General features: G+C 17.6%; 1 protein-coding gene across 1 annotated transcript in view; it reads left to right on the plus strand.

The window, feature by feature from the left end:
- LOC128956502 (E3 ubiquitin-protein ligase Godzilla-like) overlaps positions 1-22165 on the plus strand; it is a 28997-nt gene extending 6832 nt beyond the window's left edge. Inside the window, exons 3-8 of the mRNA XM_054302219.1 lie at positions 11485-11553; positions 13029-13204; positions 13899-13973; positions 15711-15874; positions 18795-18891; positions 21167-22165. Of these exons, the coding sequence (XP_054158194.1) occupies positions 11485-11553; positions 13029-13204; positions 13899-13973; positions 15711-15874; positions 18795-18891; positions 21167-22165 (1580 nt within the window). The remainder of the gene's footprint in view (positions 1-11484; positions 11554-13028; positions 13205-13898; positions 13974-15710; positions 15875-18794; positions 18892-21166) is intronic.
- The last annotated feature ends 1835 nt before the right edge of the window (positions 22166-24000 follow it).

The raw sequence follows: 24000 nt of genomic DNA on the forward strand, positions 1-24000 counted from the left end.
TATCAATAAATGTATTAAAATTCATAGGCGATCGATATTTTTATTATATAATATTATATTATATTTAATATATGATTATTATTATTATTATTTTTTAATATTTTTAGTATTACAGTATCATATGATATATGAATATTTTTTATATACTGTATTTTATATGATATAATTTTTTTCTTTATTATTATTATATTATTTATTATATTTCTCATTATGTCAATGATGTCTATTATTTTTACATTACATATGTGATTAATAGACATCAATATATAAATTATATTAACTGTATATTATTTTAGTATATTATATAATTTTAGTTTTTTATATAAAATATATATATTAAATAATATTATTTCAAATCTATATTATTATTATTTTTGCTATTAAGTAAATTGAAATATATTTTTTGAGTATTTAATTAATAAAAGAAATAATTAGCTAATAATAATAATAATAGGAAAAATAAAAATTATTTAATTGCTTACAATATATATTATCAGTTTAGTTAGTAATTAAATAATTTACAAATCACTGTACAATTTATTAATTGAAAAAAAAAACATTTTATAAAATTATATATATATATTTTTGCTCAACTAATTTATTGCTAATTAATTACTATATTATATACACACTATTGTGTGTATACATTGTCTACATTATTGGGAAAAAATAATTTAGTTTTAATTTTATTTACTAAAATAATTTATTTTCTAAATTTATAAAATTGTTTTTATTTGATTTAAATTTTTCAATTAATTTTTTTTCAAATGATTTTTTTTGTAATGATTTGTAATTTAATTAAAATCATCAACAAATATATTATAATAAATAATTAGTTATTATTTTGAGTTTACAATTAATATATGATTTTTTTGTTAAAAATTTTTAAACAATTAATTAACACAAAAATCGTGATATTCATCAGTACTGTATAGTATAGTAATGTTTTTGAGTTTATATATATATATACTGTATAATTAACATAATTTATTTTATTTTTAAAAAAATTTGTTTTTAATTATTTAGATATTAATATATATTTAAATTATATAATTTTTTTTTTAATTTTAATGGTTCCCTAAAGAAATTATTATTTTTAATTAAACTCAATCTAATAATAAATATTCAGTAAATTTCATTAATACCCAAAAAAAATTTAAACAATATTATATAGTGTCCATAATTATAATATAGTAATAATAATAATAATACAGTATATATTTTTAACCATTATTTTTATCTGTTAATATCTAATATTTAAATAATTAATTAATTAGTATATACTAATATATATATACTAGTATATATATATACTGTATATATTTATATAATTATTAATATATTTTTACTAAAAATTAATTAAAATTTTCAACTAGATAGTTAATTAATGCTTTAATAATTAAATTTTAAATTATAAAGATTAATAATATAAAATATTATTATGATTTTTTCAAAAAAAAAATTATTTAAAAAGCATAAGTCATTTATAAATATATATAATTTTTGTTGATTTATTTTTATTTGTTTATATTGATAAAAGTAATACATTATTAGTAGCTAAATAAAAAAATTAATTTTATTATATGCGTGGGTTATTATAAATTAAACTAATAATAATAATAATAATAATTAAATTTATCAGAAAATATTTAAAATATAAAATAAAATGTTTGTTGTTTGTTTGTTTAAAAAATTTTTGTTTAAATTTAAAATTCAATTTATTTTATTTTATTTTTTTTGTATTTATTTAGTCAAGTTTATGCTAATTTTTATCTATAATAAAATGTTGCTTTAAGGGCTCAAAAATAATAATAATAATAATAAGTAATATTATTGTACTAATAATATTATATGTAAATTTTAGGATACATAATATATATAATATCAATATAATATATATATATAAAATATGATCTATTATTTTATATTTAAATATTATATATATAATACATATTTTATTATACTATATATACTGTATATATATATTTATATTTCTATTTATATCGATCAATATTTATTAATATTATATTATTTAGTATTTATATCAATATGATAATGCAAATATAATATTTATATAAAAATAATGTAATAATTGCACAATTTGATGATTATAAATTGATATTTATTATTATTACTATTTTTAAAAATACTATTATTATTGTCAAATCATTTTTTGGAAATAATATAATTAATTTTTTTAGATTAGATTTACTTAAAATTTATCTAATAGTGAAATATTATTATTATTATTATTTTAAACTTAACAATAAGTTGCCAATTGTTTAATTTTGAATTGATATTTATAATTATTAAAATATTTATACTATTAAATATTTTACTTTAAATGTTAATAATAATAATAGAAAATTTTTATTTTTTTTTAAATATCAAGTAATTGTTTCAAATAACTTGAATAATAATTTTAGTTGAAAATATTTTTTTATCTTAATATATTGTATATATATAACTAACTAATAATATTTATATTAAAAAAATTTTAACCCAACAATAAAACAAAATAAAAAACAAACTTATTATGATATTTAACATAACAACGAAAAAAAAGTCAAATAATAATAATATAAAATAATTATATTTATATATAATATATTAAAAAGTCATAATGTGATTATAAAACCGTACAATTTTTTTATACATGAAAAAATTCACATTAATTTATTATTATTAAATAATTATAATTATTTGCTATTTGTATTGTCGGTAAATATTACTAAATATTATAATAATATATTTTTTTCAGTCTCTATAGCTATTATCGCTTATTAGTGATGTATTAAAAAAAATAATAATTTATAATATTATGGGTTCCTTATTATTATTATTATTAAACACTGTATATACTGTACATACATATATACACTGTATATATATATACAGTATATTTGGCATATAATTTATATGACATGACTTTTTAGTTTGTCTACAATACTGTGTATATACTGTATATCCAAGTGCTATACCACCAGTTCCTCCCTGTTTTCTTCCATTATGCCGTTTTCCTTAATAATAATAATAATAATAATAATAAATTACATACCAATGAACCTATCGATAGACACGTGTGTGTGTGTGTGTGTGTGTGTGTGTGTGTGTGTGTGTGTGTGTGTGTGTGACTGCAAATAATATATTGAGGTTTAATGAACTTAACCTTTTATTTTTTTTTGTTTTATATTTTTTATTGTTTGTTTGATTGTTTTAATAAATTAAACTTAATATAATAATCATCATTGTATAATATTATTAAATATAAAAACAATATATATATAATGCCGAATCAGTGTATTTTAATAATACAATATATTTTTCTCTATATATATATATATGTATATAAAGTTTATTATTCAATATATATATATATATATATATATACTGTTTATAATATTAGAAATAAATGGTTAATATATTTGACATTTTTTTTAAAAAAATAAAAATAATGATTATTTTGAAAATTTTCAGATAAACAGTATGATTATGATTAATCAGAAATATAATCAAAAAATAAGATTTTTTTCTATATTTAATTAAATATTTGTTTGTTTGTTTGTTTTTTAATTTATATTAATTAATTAATATTATTATTAATTTTTTCATATCAAACAAAATTAATTTCTATATATATATATATGTATATTTAGAAAAAATAATAATTTTATTATATTCACTATTAATGATTATATACAGTATATTATGTTTTCTATTATTTTTGTTTTGTTTATTATTATTTAATATTATATTTATTCAATTCGCTTGAATAGAGAGCTTAATTGAATTTCTGTATAAAAATTATTATTACATTACTATATATATATATATATATATATTGTATGTAATAATATATATATATATATTAAGAGAGAGAGAGAGAGCGAGAGAGAGAGAGAGAGAGAGTTATTAGATTTTATTTAGATTTTTATTTTTTTTATTATATATATAATAAAAACTATTTATAATAATAATATTTAATATTATGAATTGAAATTTTCTATGGTTTCAAATTTTTTTTTAATTAAATTCTGTAATAATAATAATAATAGATAACAAAATTTATTAAATTTTTAATAGTATATTTAAACAGTATTTTTTTTTTAAAAAAAATTTGTTTTGTTTGTTAAATTTAAAGTATTATTATTATCATTAGTATCTACTGTAAGTTTATTATTATATATAATAAAACAATTTGTTTTTATATTCAAAAAAAAAGTTTTTCAACTTATTTGCTAAAAATAAAATCTAGTATTTATTTTATTCATTGCTATTGATTTTAGAAATTAATTAAACAATTTAATTAGGATTTTTGTTTTTATTTTTTTTGTGGATAATTACTATTGTTTTATATACATATATATATATATATATATCCATTGATATATCAATACAATACTATCTGAATACAGTTACTAATTAATTCAAAGTAAATAGTTTACATCACTATTTAAATTAGTTTTTTTTTCTAATATACAGTAGTATATAGTTTCAGTAAATAATTAATATATTTAATCCATTAATAACTAGGATGTCCACCTATTTTATGTTTGTTGTAAATTGTAATTAATTATTATTTATTTAGATATACTAAATAATTTTTTTTGAATTGATTGAAATATCAATATATTATTCATAAATATTATAAATTTTGAATGAATTCATAATTAATATATATAATTATATATTTATTTAAAGTTTAATTATTTATATTTATCTAAACATTACTATTAAACTAAAAAAAAATATTAAATAAATATTTGTTGTATTTATTTCAGTGAATATGATTTATAATTATAATTATTATTATTATAAATAAATATACTGGGTATATTATTAAAATAGTAATGTAAGTTAAATAAAAAAATATTATAATAATTATTAGTATAATTATATACAATATTGATATATTTCTATATTTAAATTTAATCTACCAGGATTAAGCAATATTTATTTTATTTTATTTTTTTGGATAAATTATAATACAGTACATACTATTAATTATTATTATTATTATTAATTTACTAAATACTTAATAAGTTACAGACTATATACACTATTATTAGCAAATGTTGTTTATCACATGTTTTGTTAAGTATACAGTAATTAAAAATAATATATATATTATATAATAGTACCTAAAAATAGATAATACATAGATGTTAGTTGTTATGTAATATTATTTAGTTACAATACATATGACTAGTAGTAATAATAACTACTATTATCTACTATATTATATAATAATAATAATAATAACAGTATATATAGGTATTTCATATATAGGTATATTGTATATATATAGATAACATTAATTTATTACTATTATATTATTAATAATACAATTTACTGTATATTAGTTATATTAAAAACATTATATATATCTATATTGTGTGTGTGTGTGTGTGTCCTAACACTTTGAAAAACATATACAAAAATATATTATTTATAGTAACATAACATTATCTACGGTTTTATGTATTATATAATATAATGTCAAATCATTTAATATATTTATTTATAAATTATATATCAATAGTAGTAGTAGTAGTAGTAGTTTTAGATGTCATCAAATTTAAAAAAAAAATAATTATTATCATATTATTATTATTATTACTTTTATTTGTCCATAAAATTATTAATAAAAAAACAATAATTATTTATTAGTATAATTTATTTTTTTAAACTATTATATATCTATTATATTGATATATATATATATATAACTATGATTACATTGCACTTATTTTTTGCTAGTAATAAAATTTTGTAAATTTATTATTATTATTTTATCGATGATTTTTTTTGTATGAATAAAACAATTTATTTTTTTGTTATGATTTTTTTTTATACAAAATCATCATAACGTGTATAAAATATATAATATCATTAAATAAAAAATTTTGTAGTGTCATATCCATTAAAAAAAATTTTATTTCGGAAAAAAATTCAATAAATATATATACAAAATAGTTAGATAAGTATATAATTTATATTTATTGTAAATATCAGTTAAGTAAGTATAAAAAAATGAGACATTTTAATATAAGTATCAATTTATATACACTTTGTTAAAATAACAACAGTTTTTTTATTATTATTATTTTCAATCTGATAACTATATCATAACATTGTGTGTGTGTGTGTGTGTGTGTGTGTGTGTGTGTGTGTGTGTGTGTGTGTGTGTGTGTGTGGTTGTGTGTATGTTTGAGTAATGTCTGGTCCTTAAAATAAATATCATTCAATGATAAGATTGGTTTTATTTATGTTATAAAGTGATGAAAAAGCAATTGTCTGATATGTATACATATAACATATATAAAGGTCATACACATTGTTATCGTATAAACACATACACATACACATACACATACACATACACATACACATACACATACACATACACATACACATACACATACACATACACATACACATACACATACACATACACATACACATACACATACACATACACATACACATACACATACACATACACATACACATACACATACACATACACATACACATACACATACACATACACATACACATACACATACACATACACATACACATACACATACACATACACATACACATACACATACACATACACATACACATACACATACACATACACATACACATACACATACACATACACATACACATACACATACACATACACATACACATACACATACACATACACATACACATACACATACACATACACATACACATACACATACACATACACATACACATACACATACACATACACATACACATACACATACACATACACATACACATACACATACACATACACATACACATACACATACACATACACATACACATACACATACACATACACATACACATACACATACACATACACATACACATACACATACACATACACATACACATACACATACACATACACATACACATACACATACACATACACATACACATACACATGCACATACACATACATACTGTATACTATTATATGTTATATAATGCGTTTTTCTCAAGAATATTCTGTATGTGACACATATTAAAAAACACAATAATTTATAATATCTATAATATTAATAATAAAAAACAACTCAAAAAAACAACAATAATAATAATAATATGATATATAATATATTGAGGTTTTTTTCAACAACATAAAAATATTTGATTTGATTGCAATATTTTTGTTGTTGTTGTTGTTGTTATATATAATAAATGTATTATCAGTTAACAACAACAACTACTACTACAGTATTACTTGTTTTTTATTTTATTGATGTCTATTCATTTGATATTTTAGTTTTTTAGTTTTTTTTTCTCAACAAATATGATAGATATGACAATCAATTTTTCATTTGTATTTATTAGATACTGTATATCCATATCTATATATTAATGTATATATATATATATATCTATATATATATCTATATCTATATATCCAGCTTACGATCCATTAGCTACCGATCCGTTTTTAATGTATATTTTATATATATATATATATTATTTTCAAGGTTTTTAAATATCAATACTATATATATATTGTTACTATATATATATATATATATATATAGTTAAAAATAGTTATATTTTTTAAAATATAAATATTTCTATTAAAACTAACAAAATTATGTAAATTTTTTGTAATAGTTGTACACTATATATATATACAGTGTATATACACTCTCTATATATATAAATGTGATATAAATTATATTATAAATTGACTTTCATATATTGATATATATATATAATCTAAAAGTTTAGTTTATTTTTATTAAAAAATTCAAATAAATATAGTATTTTTTTTGAAAATATATTTTTATGATAATATAAAATGTATTTATTTTTTATTTTTCTAAAATTATTATTCTATCATTAAAATGGAAATTTATATTTTAATGATTTTATTTGAAAAAATATTTAGACAAAAAAAAAACAAAACAAAAATATCCATTTGTCTCTCTCCAGAGCAAAATAGTAATAATAATAATAAAATAAATTATTTTTATCACTATTTATGAATTATTTTTTCTACTTATTTATATCAATATATTACTGTATATTATTATTATTAGTTTTAGTTTTATATAAAAAATATATTTAAAAAAATATTTTTATTATATATATCTATTTTCTATTATTATTTTTTGTTAAAAAAATTATTGATTTGATAAATAAGAAAAATTTTTTTGGTTAAATATTTTATTTATTTATTTTATTAAAAAAAATGTTGAATAGTTTTTTTTGTTGAAAATATTATATTTATACTATATTTTTTAGTTTATATACAATATATACTGTATATATATATAATAGTTATATTCAATATATATTCAATAAATTGATATATTGAAATTTTTTTTATAAAGGTTATACATATTATATTTATTAAATATATAACTAAAAATATTTGATAAATCTATGACACCATATATTAATATTATAAAATAATTTTATCAAAATGTTGAATATATTAAATTTATTATTAAATTGATAGCAACTGTGAAATCAATATTATTTAAGAGTTTTATATAAAATTTTTATTTATTTTTTTCATGTATGTTAGTCTAAGTGTTATTAATGACATTTTTTTTATAAAAAAATAAAATCTTAAACATTTTTTACACAATATATACAGTATATTACTTTTGTATAATATATTTTTAAGTGTAATACTAGTCAAGTATTTTAAATTAATAATAATAATAATAATCCCATGACTTTGATTGGTTTTTAATTAAAAAAAAAAAATTAAATTATAAATTATTTTTTTTGTTAATTATTTTTTTTTGCTATATTAATGAAGATTAGGATATTTATTATAATTTCAATTATTATTATTATTATTGCTATTATTATATTGCATATGACTTTTCACAACCAATGACATTGAAATATGATTTTTTGTTTAAAATAATTATTACTATAATATAACTACTCTTTTATTTTATAATTTTTTTAATTTTGAAGGTTTATTACAATTATTTTGTGTGTGTGTGTGTGTATAGATTGATCACAATATATTGATAAAACAATTTTTTTCAATTAATTAAATAAATAAATAAATTAAGTAAACTAAAGGCTATTACACAGTAGTAACACATATACACATAACTGTTATAACAGTTAATAAATAAAATAATTTTTTATTTAATAAAATATATATAAAATAAAATGTGTTGGCATTTAGTATGACATATCGATAATGAAATAACTTATATACAATAACCACAAAAAAACTAAAATAAATATTATATATATATAATTGTTAATACTTTTAGACACATTTATTAATACCAATGCCATTACTACACACACACACACAGGGGGTGGTCCGACCTTAACCCCCACCCCATTATTTAACCTGTATATCTCAATATCAATGCCAAAACATAATTCAATGAGATTAATATAAAAAATACAGTTAATTATTATTATATAAAACTTGAAAAATTTTATTTTTTTTATTAACTTCAAAGATCAAACAATTTATTATTATTATATATACTGTATATATACTGTATATATATTATTTAAATTAATTTAAATAATTATTAGTATTACTAACTTACAAGTTAGTAATGAAATAGATAAATAAATTGATATTATTATTATTATTAATCTGATTAACATTTTATTTAGTTATTTATTTTTATATAGTATTATATAATATTTATTTGTTTAACATTTTTATATAATTTAGTTTTTAAGTAGTTTTTCAAATGTCAAGTTTTCAGAAAACTATTTAATTAATTTTAATTATATATATAGAGAGAGATATAAAAATAAATACATTAAAAATTATTATTTATTAATATTAACTATATTTATCATTAAATATAATGTTACTATTAATTTAACTATAAATTTATAATAATAATAATAATAATGAAATATAATATACTGTTTGAATATATTATACAGTAATATACAGTATATCGTTAAAAATAATTATAATATCAATTATAATAATCTATTTGAATAATTAATAATTATATTATTTTATGTATATTATATTTCATATTATTATTATTACTATTTTAGTATTGTTATCATTTTATTATTATTATTATTATTATTATTATTATTATTATTATTATTGCTAAATTTAATATCTATTTTTTGTTATTGTTATGTTGTTTGTTATTTATTGTATAAATTATACAATTTTTATCTTATTATTATACTGTACTATATATAATCATAAAACATATTAAATTTATACGCAAACTATTGAATATAATAATAAAAGTAAATCATTTTCTGAGATTATTATTATTATTATAATAAAAGATAATAACTATATTATGATTAATATTAACACATTATTGTTATGTATATTATATGTCTATTTGTAATAAACAATTATAATATAATATAATAGTTAAAAACATTTTTAGAAAATTAGTTTTTATTATATATATTTTGAAATTAAAAATATATACAAATTGATAATTAATTTTGTCTACAATTTTCATACTATATATATATATATATATATATATATATATATTTCTAAATATTTTATTATATAATAATAATACTGTAATAATATATATAACTAAATATGATATTTAATAACTATGATAAATGTGAATGTTAAACTAAACTATATTAAAAAAAATATATAGTAAATAATAATAATAATAATTTATTTTTTAAAAATATAGTATATATTATATTTTTATTTTTAGTATTACAGTAAATATTATATTACAAATACAATATTTTTTATTATACAGTATATACCGTTAGATATCTAATATTTAATCTAATTTAGATAACAAATAAATCAATTGTTTCAATGATATATATATATATATATATATATATATTATGTCTCATTTACTTTATAAGTACAACTAGTTTATACTGTATATATCAATGACGTAAATGTCTAAATAATATTGTTTATCTTAATATAAAAAAAATGAAAAATAAAATTAGATAAATAAATAAAAATAAAATGTTTCGCTAACATAACTAATTTTTATTGTATTGAATTATTTTTTTTTTTGAAATAAAAAAAACATTATTTACACAAAATTTTTTTGTTGAACATTTGAAATAAAGTAAATACAATATAATAATAATAATCGTAATAATAATAATAATAATTTTATCCAATTTGTTACAACAATTTAAATTATAGTTTAGAAAATAGATTGCAAAATACATTATTATTATTAATAATAATAATATTATTGTCTTATTATTTATTTTGTTGGAAAAAAATTATTATTATTATTATTATTCGCTGTTTATATATAATTTATTATTTAATATTTTTTTTATTATAAAAAAATAAGATAACTATGTATTTTATATTATAAATATTTTTATATAACTTTCTATTATATTAAATATTGATTTTTAAAAATAATGTTTTTTATAATAATGTTTTTTATAATAAAAATATTTATTTTTTTGTATTTTTTATAGAGTCGTCCACAAAATCATACTATGAATACCAAGAGGTTAGCGTTTCTGGACTAGAGATATGGCATTTTGGTAATGATTTTTTAATTAATTATTTTTAATTTTAATTAAAATTTAATTATATTATAAATTTTTTTAATTTAATTTAATTATATTATAATATTTTTTTCAATATATATATATATATTATATTAACGATAAAAAATATATATACTTCTATACAATATATATATACAGTTAATATTATATTAAGTATAATAAATAAATAAATATTAAAATATATCGAAATTATATTTTTTTTTTGTAAATTTGTTATTTAGTTTTTTTTGTTGTTGTTGTTTTGTTTGATCTTTATTTTTGTTTTATATATTTATAAATACTGTACAAAAAATAAATAAAATTAGTTTTGTAATATAAGATATATAAGATATATATATAAATTATATATTTCAAGATAATTATTTTAGTACATATTTGATGAGTTTTTATTTTTTTTGTTGTTGTTTTTGTTTTTGATTAATATATATAAAATAAAAACCTATATATTTATATACAGATATTTCTAATGGGAATAATAGTTATAATGCTATCTTAATTTAACATTTATTATTTATTTAGACAATATATATATATATATACAGTAATAATAATAACAGTATATTTTATATTAGTACAGAATATTCCTATCTATATAAATAAATAAATAAATAAAAAAAATAGTTATATTATATATATATATAAGAAAAAAAATAATAAATAAATAATACAAATAGTAATTATAATTCAGATCTTAATTGCAAACCCGGATATAAATATATATATATATATATATATATATATATAATTGTAAAAAACAATAAAAAAATATCTTTTAATATAAATGTTAAATTTGTTAATATATACAGTATATGTATGTATTGATAGTTGAATTTTGTAATTATTTTTATTTTATTTTATTTTTTATTGTGTGTGAGAGCTATGTTTGCATAAATTAAATCTCAATTTAATGTTATAAATATTTGCTTTAAATTTTAAATTAATTGCAAAAAAATTTTTTGATTTAAATTATTTATAACTTCAATATTTAAATGAATTGAATTAAATACAAATCAAATTGAATTGAATTTTATCAATTAATTATGTTTTGATAGTTTTACACATATATTCATTATATAGTTATAATAATTAATTATTTATTTTGAAAATAAAATAAATCTATATAAATCTATTTTTTTATATTAATATAAGATATTTTATACACAAAAACACACAATCAATAATTAATTAATTAATTATGTTATATATATATATATATATATTACTATAAAATAATATATTAATAAAAAATATTTTTATATTATATCAACAAAAAAAATTAATCAATTAAAATATAATTTTTCGAAAAAAATAACAATCAATCAATTATTTTTTATATAATTATTATTAATAATTATTATTATTCAATTAATTAATTGATAATAAATTATTTTAATTAATCTTAATTAAATTTTGATTTTTTTTTTATAAAATCTACTAAATTTTTTTAGCCTCAAGTTTGATATCGGTATTCATACCCAAAGAAAAGGGCGAATTTTTGGCCTCAATGGTCGACAATGGGACCCGAGTTATGGTACAGATATCCATAACTACACATCCCATGAGATATACAAACATCAATAGGACATCCGTACTGTTTGTATCCATTTCCTTCATTGTCTTAATGGTAATTAAAAACATTTTGATTTTTGTTTTAATTTTATTTTTTAGTTGCAATCAATCCAATTGATTGATTTGTATTTTTCTGATTTTATTTAATTTCTACTTATTTTTTTTTTTGCTTTTAATTTATCTCTCATTTTCTATTTGTGTGTTTTTTTTGTTTGTTTGTTTGTTTGTATGTGTGGGTGTCTACAGTATACATACGTATATATGTGTATGTATGTGTATATGTATGTGTATATGTATGTGTATATGTATGTGTGTATGTATGTATGTGTGTTTGTATGTGTGTGTTTGTATGTATGTGTATGTATGTATGTATGTATGTGTGTATGTATGTGTGTGTAATATGTCTATGATTTTTTTTTTAAAATCAATAAAATTAAGTGTATATTCTAAAAAATAAATAAATACTTTTAATTTTATTGATTTTTTTAAAAATTCAAATTATATACATAGAAACTAACAAATATTATATATATAAAATTAGTAGTTTTTATTTGAGTTTGCATTTTAAGCATTTAAATGATTATCATTAAAAAAATATGCTATTTATTTATATTTCAATATAAGGTATTATTTTTATTTATATCTTAATATTATACGTATATATATATATATATATATCTTTTTATTTGATATATTATTTATTTTATTTATTATTATTAATATTAATATTTTTGTATTTGTTTTCAAAGATAATATCGTTGGCGTGGCTTATATTTTATTACGTCCAACGGTTTCGCTATATTCACGCAAAAGATATTTTGGCCGTAAGTTTATATATATATATATATATATATATTTTGATTATATATTTATTTATTATTATTTTTTACCGAAAAAAATAACAAAAAAACTATATTTCTATATATATTTCAATATATAGTTTATTCACGAACTCTCTTATAAGATATTTATTTCAAAAACAAAATAAAATAATAATAATATATTTATAACTTCAATATATATATATATATATTTATATATATTATAAATATATTATTTTTGTTGTGTTGTTATTTATCTTATATTTAATAAATAATTTAATCATTTAGTGTGCGATAACAACAACAGTAGGTAATAGTAGAGTAGCTATGATTAATCACTAGATATATACAGTAAATATATATATATATAGATATATAGATATTAAATATTAATTTTATATATTATATATAATTTTTACTTATCTAAAAAAAACCAAACAAACAAAATAAATGTTAGTTTAGTTCACGATTAGCATATCTATTACATCAATGATTACTATCAATAGATTTTTTTAAAGAAAATACAACAACAAAATTAATTAAATTTAAATAATAACCCATAAATTATAACATAAAATAATTATAATTTAGAAAAATATTTTTTTTAAAGCATTTAAACATAAACTTATATAAAAACAATTTTTTACTAATGATATATTTACTAAAAATTTGATTTTTTTTGTTTAAAATATATTGCAAACATTATAATCATACAAACACACACACACACACACACACATATATACATACATATACACATACACATACACATACACATACACATACACATACACATACACATACACATACACATACACATACACATACACATACACATACACATACACATACACATACACATACACATACACATACACATACACATACACATACACATACACATACACATACACATACACATACACATACACATACACATACACATACACATACACATACACATACACATACACATACACATACACATACACATACACATACACATACACATACACATACACATACACATACACATACACATACACATACACATACACATACACATACACATACACATACACATACACATACACATACACATACACATACACATACACATACACATACACATACACATACACATACACATACACATACACATACACATACACATACACATACACATACACATACACATACACATACACATACACATACACATACACATACACATACACATACACATACACATACACATACACATACACATACACATACACATACACATACACATACACATACACATACACATACACATACACATACACATACACATACACATACACATACACATACACATACACATACACATACACATACACATACACATACACATACACATACACATACACATACACATACACATACACATACACATACACATACACATACACATACACATACACATACACATACACATACACATACACATACACATACACATACACATACACATACACATACACATACACATACACATACACATACACATACACATACACATACACATACACATACACATACACATACACATACACATACACATACACATACACATACACATACACATACACATACACATACACATACACATACACATACATAGATCTGTTTATGTGTCTATTTATTTCAGTGTCTAAATCTAATCTAATAATCGGTATATTATTATTATTATCATAGCGTCGGCTAAACAGTGCGGCCAAGAAAGCCATGGATAAGATACCGACAAAAACCATACGTCCGGCGGATTTGGAAAAGATTTTTGAGGAAGAATTTGCTGAGTTGTGTCCCGTCTGTATCGATACGTTCAAGACATGTGATATTATACGTATACTTCCCTGCAAGTGAGTATATTATACCCAATATATACTGTATCTATATATATATAATATATTTATATATAATTTAAATTATAAATTATAAATTAATTTCATAAATAGACAGTTAATACTAAAATAGTATTTATAATTATTATTGTAGAATAAAAATCCTAAATAATAACTAATAGCCACCAAAAAAAAATTTTTTAATTATAAATAAAACACAATTATTAATATATATTTATACAGTATATCAATAATTTTTGTAATAACAAAAATTTATATAAAATCATTGAAATTTTCATTATTTAACTATTTATTATTATTATAACTATAATTACTAATAAGAAATTACTATAATTATAGTTATAAAAAATAATATATATGTTTTTTGTTTTTTAAAAAATTAGATAATAAAATATAGTACCAAAATTAATTTAGTCTCATATTTTTAATACAATTATTTCCTATTGATATAAACTTATTATTATTATTATTAAAAATAATAAATTTTAGCTAGTTAACTATTAGTATATATTGTTTTTAATAATTGTTTTATTTGTGGTTATTAGTTAAAATATATATATATTATTTTAATTATTGTAATTATAAATACTATTTATTTATTAATTTAGTAAATATTGTTGTTGTTATTACACAATTATAGTGAAATTGTTTTTAAAAAATAATCTATAAAAATGTGAAATTTTTAGTTTTATTTTTACAAAATAAAATATTTTTAAAAAACTACCACAAAAACTATATATATATAAACATATATATATACAGTATTAGTGATAGTTTCAAACATAAAATAAAAAATACTTATGTGATATAAAAATTTATATATATAAAAAAAATAAAATATAATATAATAAAAGGTTAAATGTATAAAATGGTCGTAAAAATAAAATGTAAAAAATGTCAATTACAGTGAATATAATCATCTCTCTCTCTCTCTCTCTCTCTCTCTCTCTCTCTCTCTCTCTCTCTCTCTCTCTCTCTCTCTCTCAGTCTCTCTCTAACTGTTAATACATTTTACTGTATTTTTTATTTATTTTTTTTTTACTTTTTTCTTCTTATTTTTAGCAACTAAAATATATATACAGAAAAAAATTATCTCAATTTACTGTATATCTAATAAATAAATTACTAATATATATATATATATATATATATATAGTTATATAATATATACAGTATAGTTGTGTTAATCAGTGACATTAAATTAAAGTGCAATCATTAATGCCATATAATCTAATAGTAATCATAGATATAAACTTTTTTTGTATGTATATATACTAGTTGTCTATAAAGTATATATATATATATAACTGGTATTTACCTGTTTTTATAAATATATGTGTTATCTATTAGATAATATCTGTCTATATATATATACACTGTATATATAATTTATATACTGTTGAAATTTATTTTTTTCAAACATATACAGTATTATTGTCAATACAAGTAAACATATTATTAATCTATAAGTTATTTAAATTATTATTATTTTTTAATTAATCAGATCAATGTTTCAATAGTTTTAAAAGTTTTAAAAATTTATTTACTATTATATATAAATTATTATTCAATCAATTAATAAATATTTAATTATATTTCCTATCTTTCCTCCAAAAAAAACCTTCACATAAAAATAAATAAATTAAAGTATAGTTTTCCCAATGATTTTGCCATCAAATTTTAAAGGTCATAATCATTGTATTTAAATAAAACTTCAATTATTATATAATAAAAAAATATACATAATTAATATATAATACTAAGTGTTTTACAGCTGTTAATTAAATAATTAATATTACCAATAATTATTAGGAATAATATAATTATAAAATAATTAAATTTAAATTTAAAAAATTATTTTAATCACAACAACAAAAAATGGGAAATACATTGAATAACAATTAAGTAATTTTTATTAATAAGTTTTTTAATTGTTGTTTTATGTAATTTAATTTTAATTATATAAATCAAATTGATTTTTTAGATTTCCTATATATAATAATAGTTTTAGCTAGATAGTTTTTATTTATTAATTAAACTTTATTTATTATAATAATAATTACAATTGTCATAGTAATATATTTTTAAAAACTAAATTGCTATACTTAAATTAATTATTAATGCTAATTTATTTAATTTTTTTTGTTGCTATTGAAAATACTGTATAATAATAATTATCATTAGTAAACTAATTAGTTATTTTAATTATCATTATTATTATTAATTAATCTCATAAATTGATTTTTTATTATTTTGTTTTTTTTAGTTTAATATATATATATATGTTTTAATTATAATTACCTTATCCTGAAAATCTGATAATAATTTTTAGGGTTTATATTTTAATAGTTTCTAAAATTTAAACAATTAGTTTATTGATATATTTATAGTATTTTTTTAAAATTTTAATTAGTTATTAGATTATGAAAAATCGTATTTTTTTACTAATTAAAATAAATTAGATAATCACATATTTCATAACATTTAGTTAATTAAAGTTTTTAAGATTTATTTTATTTATTTTACATAATAATAGTAGTTGACATATTGATATTGATTTTTATTTTTTAAAATTTAATTAACATAAACAAAAACAAATAAAAAAACAAATCTAGTAATTTTTAATTATTTTAATTTAATTAGTGACTAAAATTAGATTTTTATTTTTATTTATCTAAATTTGTAAAAAAATAAACAAATCAATTGATATGTAAAATTATGTAATATTGTAAATTCAATATATATACTGTATTATATTATTTTTTAAATTATTAAATTATATAAAAAATATACAATTGTTTTAAATTTACAATTAATTTTTTTTTTGAATTTATTGAATACTGGAATTTTTTTTTTGATTTTTTTAATTTTTAAAAATTTTTAAAAATTATTTTTTAATTTTTATTTTTTTTAACAGACACCTGTTCCACAAGTCATGTGTAGATCCCTGGCTCCTGGAGAATAGGTCATGTCCTATGTGTAAAATGGACATACTCAAATATTATGGACTAGTGGTCAGTATATTTATTATTATTATTATTATTATTAAATTAATTATAATTAAATTATAATTTAATTATAATTTAATATCATATAATTATTATCCTATATATTGTATTTATTTATTAATATAATTTTCATCAAATTAATGATTAATTTTGATGGTACATATGGTATGTTAATTAATAGCATTAATAATTATTTATTAATATATCAAAATTGTATGTATGTATGTGTGTGTGTGTGTGTGTGTGTGTGTGAGTGTTTGTGTATGTATGTATGTATGTATGTATGTGTGTGTATATATATGTATGTATGTATGTGTGTGTGTGTGTGTGTGTGTGTGTGTTTGTGTATGTATGTATGTATGTATGTATGTGTGTGTATATATATGTATGTATGTATGTGTGTGTGTGTGTGTGTGTGTGTGTGTGTGTTTGTGTATGTATGTATGTATGTATGTATGTATGTATGTATGTATGTGTGTGTATATATATGTATGTATGTATGTATGTATGTATGTATGTATGTATGTATGTGTATGTATGTGTGTGTGTGTGTGTGTGTGTGTGTGTGTGTGTGTGTGTGTGTATATAAACAATATTATAAATTACATTATTATGCTAATTTAACATCATAATAATACCAGTAATTGAATATCTATGTACTGTATATAGTAATGTATTATTTATATATTTATTTATTATAATCGACAAACAAACAAATTTTAGTCAATTTTATTATTATATTCAATATTTAATATCCGAAACATAAAATATTTTAATATATATTCATATATTTATATTTTATATTTACCATATATATATATATATATATATATATATATATATGATTTGATGTGCTTTTATATTAAGTTTAATACAAGTATATATATTATTTTGATTTTATATTTTACATAAATTTTTATGATAACGATATGCTTATATATATTTATTTTTGTTTTTATATATACATTACAATGTATACACATTTATTTATTTATATATATATATATATATATATATATATATATATATATATATATATATATAGTATAGATAAAGTTAAAAAATAAAAACCTAAATCTAAAAATATCAAAGATATCATCATCAATACTAAAAAAAAAATTTATATAATATATAAAATAACATCAATCAATTTATATAATATAATAATGTGTGTATATAGTATAGTATATAAATATATCATCATCAATATAATTTGAAATTATTTATTTATTTATTTAATAATAATAATAATTTTTTTTGTTGTACACTATTAATAATAATAGATTATAACATTAAAAATTTATTGATGTTTTTTATTGTTAAAGTATTTTTTATTTAATATATATATATATATATATATATAAGGATAGTCTCTATAAATTATAGACAATTATTAACTGACTAAATGGATATACAATATATATATATATACAATGTATATATAAAAATAAAATAAATGATTTATTAACACTATATGCCAATTGATTGCAACATTTTTTTATATATATACAGTAAACTTATTTTTTGTTGTTAATAATTTTTACTAATACTAATAAATAGTTTAATAAACTTTTTGTATATTATATTGATATAAGTGTGTATATACAGTGTGTATATACTGTAGATTAAGATATATTTGAAATATTATTATCAACTATTATAGTAAGCCCACGATTTTAATATGATTTTTTGTTGTTATTTTTTTTAGTGTATATAAATTATATGCTATAATTAATTACAAAAAAAAAATATTTTGTAAATATATGATAAAAATCTCTAAATTGTATTAAGTTTTGTGCTATAAATCAAAATGATAATAAACAAAACAAAAACAAAATATTTTTTATTATTTAGTTTAGTTTTTTTATAATAATTTATAAATTATAAAATTTATTATTTTTTTATTGCAAAAATTAAACTATATAATAGTTAATTGTTAGTATTGATAGTATACTTACATTTTAAATACTTTAAATATAGTTTTGAAATTTATTACTATTATTTATATATATATATAAATTAATAGATATAAAGATTATATTAAATTATTAAATAAATAATTAATTAATAATTAATTAAATAAAAGATATTAGATAAAATAGATATAAATTATTATACTGTAGTTATACAATGTATAATATAGTAATTAAACTATTAATTTAAAAATATATAATTAACTTCTATATTATTATTCATTAAATTATTTAAACAAAAATTATTTTTATAATTATTTATTACTAACTATTATATATTATATATATATATATTTTTTTGGGGATAGTTTACCGGCAGTCAGGAAAGCATACTAAACATTGAAGTGGACGTTGATGTCAACCCCCAACACCACTGGCATCAACATCAAAATACTAGTGGTGGCGGCGGCGGCGGCCGCGGCGGTGGTGGTGGCGGCGACGGTAATGACGCCGATGACGACGACGATGATGACATCGAAGTGGTACACATACCTATTGTTTCGTCGTCGTCGTCCGCGTCACCGATGACCCGAAACAATCGTCACCACAGTCATCAGCACCGATCCCGAAGTACTAGTGGCCAGCGATCATCGCCGCGCCGTAACGGCCAGCAGCAGCAGCAGCACAACACCGGCGATGATAAGACCGCCGCCGAAGTCGGTCAGTCATTACAGAGTCACTCATCGTTGTCGTCGACGACGACGACACCGTCGGCAGCCGTTATTCAGCAGTCAGATGATAGCCGATCGCCAACATCACCGTCACTGTCGTCATCATCACAATCATCAACGGCAACGGCGGTGGCCAACGAACCTCTTAAACTCCCCGTGAGTGGCGGCAGCGGCGGCATTGAAATACTTGTCGATACCGGCCACCCGACACCCGCCGCTGATCATCACAATAGTAGTAGTAGTACTAAACGTACCGTAGATGTAGAGTCGGACGACAATGACGACGATGATGATGACGATGACCACTGTTGCCGACGACCGCTATCCCTATCGACGACGACATGGATGTCATCGAAATCATTAACCGGAGCTCAGGTGCCGTCAGTATCATCTCAACCGACGACACCGACAACGACAACGACGACGACACTTGAGTCAGTACAACATCCACACCAACACAATGAAGATGTTTGCGTTGTTGTTGTCGATGACGGAACAGGTGGTAGTGATGGCCACAAATTTGATGACAATAGTAGTAGTGATGGTAGTAGTAGTCGCTGTAGTTATGATAATCTATGCATTACTACCACTACCGGTGCTATTGGTAATAGTAGTAATGGTCCTCAAAAGTATTGAAATTATTATTATTTAATTTATATGTTTATAATTAATATTATTTAATTAATTAATTAATTTTATTTTTTAAAAATTATTGATTAAGTACTTAAAAAAAAATTTATAATAATAATTTTTGTTTGTTTAATATGAATCTCATATACAGTATTATTATTATTATGTATTTTGACAATTAATTTAATTTAATTAATTAGTAACAAACAAACAATATATAAATATTTTAAGTTATATATATATATAGTTAATAAAATTTTAGTTTACTTTTTTTTTAAATATAAAATTGTTTTTTAAAAAAAAATTATAATAATGTTTTAATATTAAGGTGAATCTCATCAATGTATATTTTTTAATTTATTTATATAATTATTTTTTACGTAAATTGATTGACTAACTAATAACGCGTTGTTTATAATAATAATAATAATATTATAATTTTTTTTATAAATATATAATTTAATATTATATTCAATACATTTATGTAATGCTATTAGATATATCATAAAATGTTTTTTATTAATTACAGTATTAATTTGCATAATTTGTTATTATTTATAATTTACAATATTTAATATATAATTTTTATATATATATATATAAATAAAACTAATAATATTGTATAAAAATTTTGCCATAATTATATATATATATATTAAATATATTAAATTAACTTGTAATTTATTATTATTATTACTATTACTATTTAAAAATATTTAAATTAAATAATGTTAATTAAAAAACAAAAATTGAGCATGGTTTGTTTTATATACACATACACACACACACATACATAAAAAAGTACATTTTAAATAAATGTAAATATTTTTAATTATATATAATTAATAGAATTTAATTTAATAATACAATATAAATAAAATAATAATAATAAATCTTATTTAAATATAAATGTAATTTTATAAAATTCGATTAATTTAAAAATAAAAATTATTTAAATGCTTATTAAAAAATTTTTTTAAAAATTTTAGTACATTTTATAATATATTATATTGCATTTTTGTTTTCAACTAATTTGATTAAAATAAAATAAATTTACAAAAAAAATATCTTTTAAGTAAAAATTTGAATATTTTATTTAATTATATATTTTTTGTTACAATCAATATAAAAGAATAAATATTTAAATTTAATTTTTAAATATTTTTAATATTATTATATATTTTTTCTTTATATATATATATTTTCTTTATATATATATTTTATTTAGTATTATAAATACTGTATATATTTGAATAAATTTCTAAGTATTGACAATATAATGTTAATACTGTACTAATAATAGTAATAATAATAATAATAATAAGTATTATTCAGTTATAATAAATATATTTTTATATATATAAAAAAATATTTTTCAAATTTTTATTATATTTAGATTTATTAGATATACATTTACAGTACAGTGAATACTATTTTATTTTTTGAAATAACAAACAAAAACAGATCGATATATATATACTGTATATCTTATGGCAAACATGTATGGCATGTATCTATGTATGTGTGTGTGTATGTGTGTATGTGTGTATGTGTGTGTGTGTATGTGTGTGTATGTATGTATGTGTGTGTATGTGTGTGTATGTGTGTGTATGTGTGTGTGTGTGTGTATGTGTGTGTGTGTGTATGTGTATGTGTATGTGTATGTGTATGTGTATGTGTATGTGTATGTGTATGTGTATGTGTATGTGTATGTGTATGTGTATGTATGTATGTATGTGTGTGTATGTATGTGTGTGTATGTATGTGTGTGTCTATGCTTAGTGAGTGATACCGAAGCTCTCAATTGTATTGATCGATAAACTGGGTGTAAACCTAACTGA

This window comes from Oppia nitens, unplaced genomic scaffold (genome assembly GCF_028296485.1).
Source record: "Oppia nitens isolate AA-2021 unplaced genomic scaffold, nextdenovo-longstitch-racon4-pilon3 scaffold30_pilon_pilon_pilon, whole genome shotgun sequence".
NCBI lineage: Eukaryota > Metazoa > Arthropoda > Arachnida > Sarcoptiformes > Oppiidae > Oppia > Oppia nitens.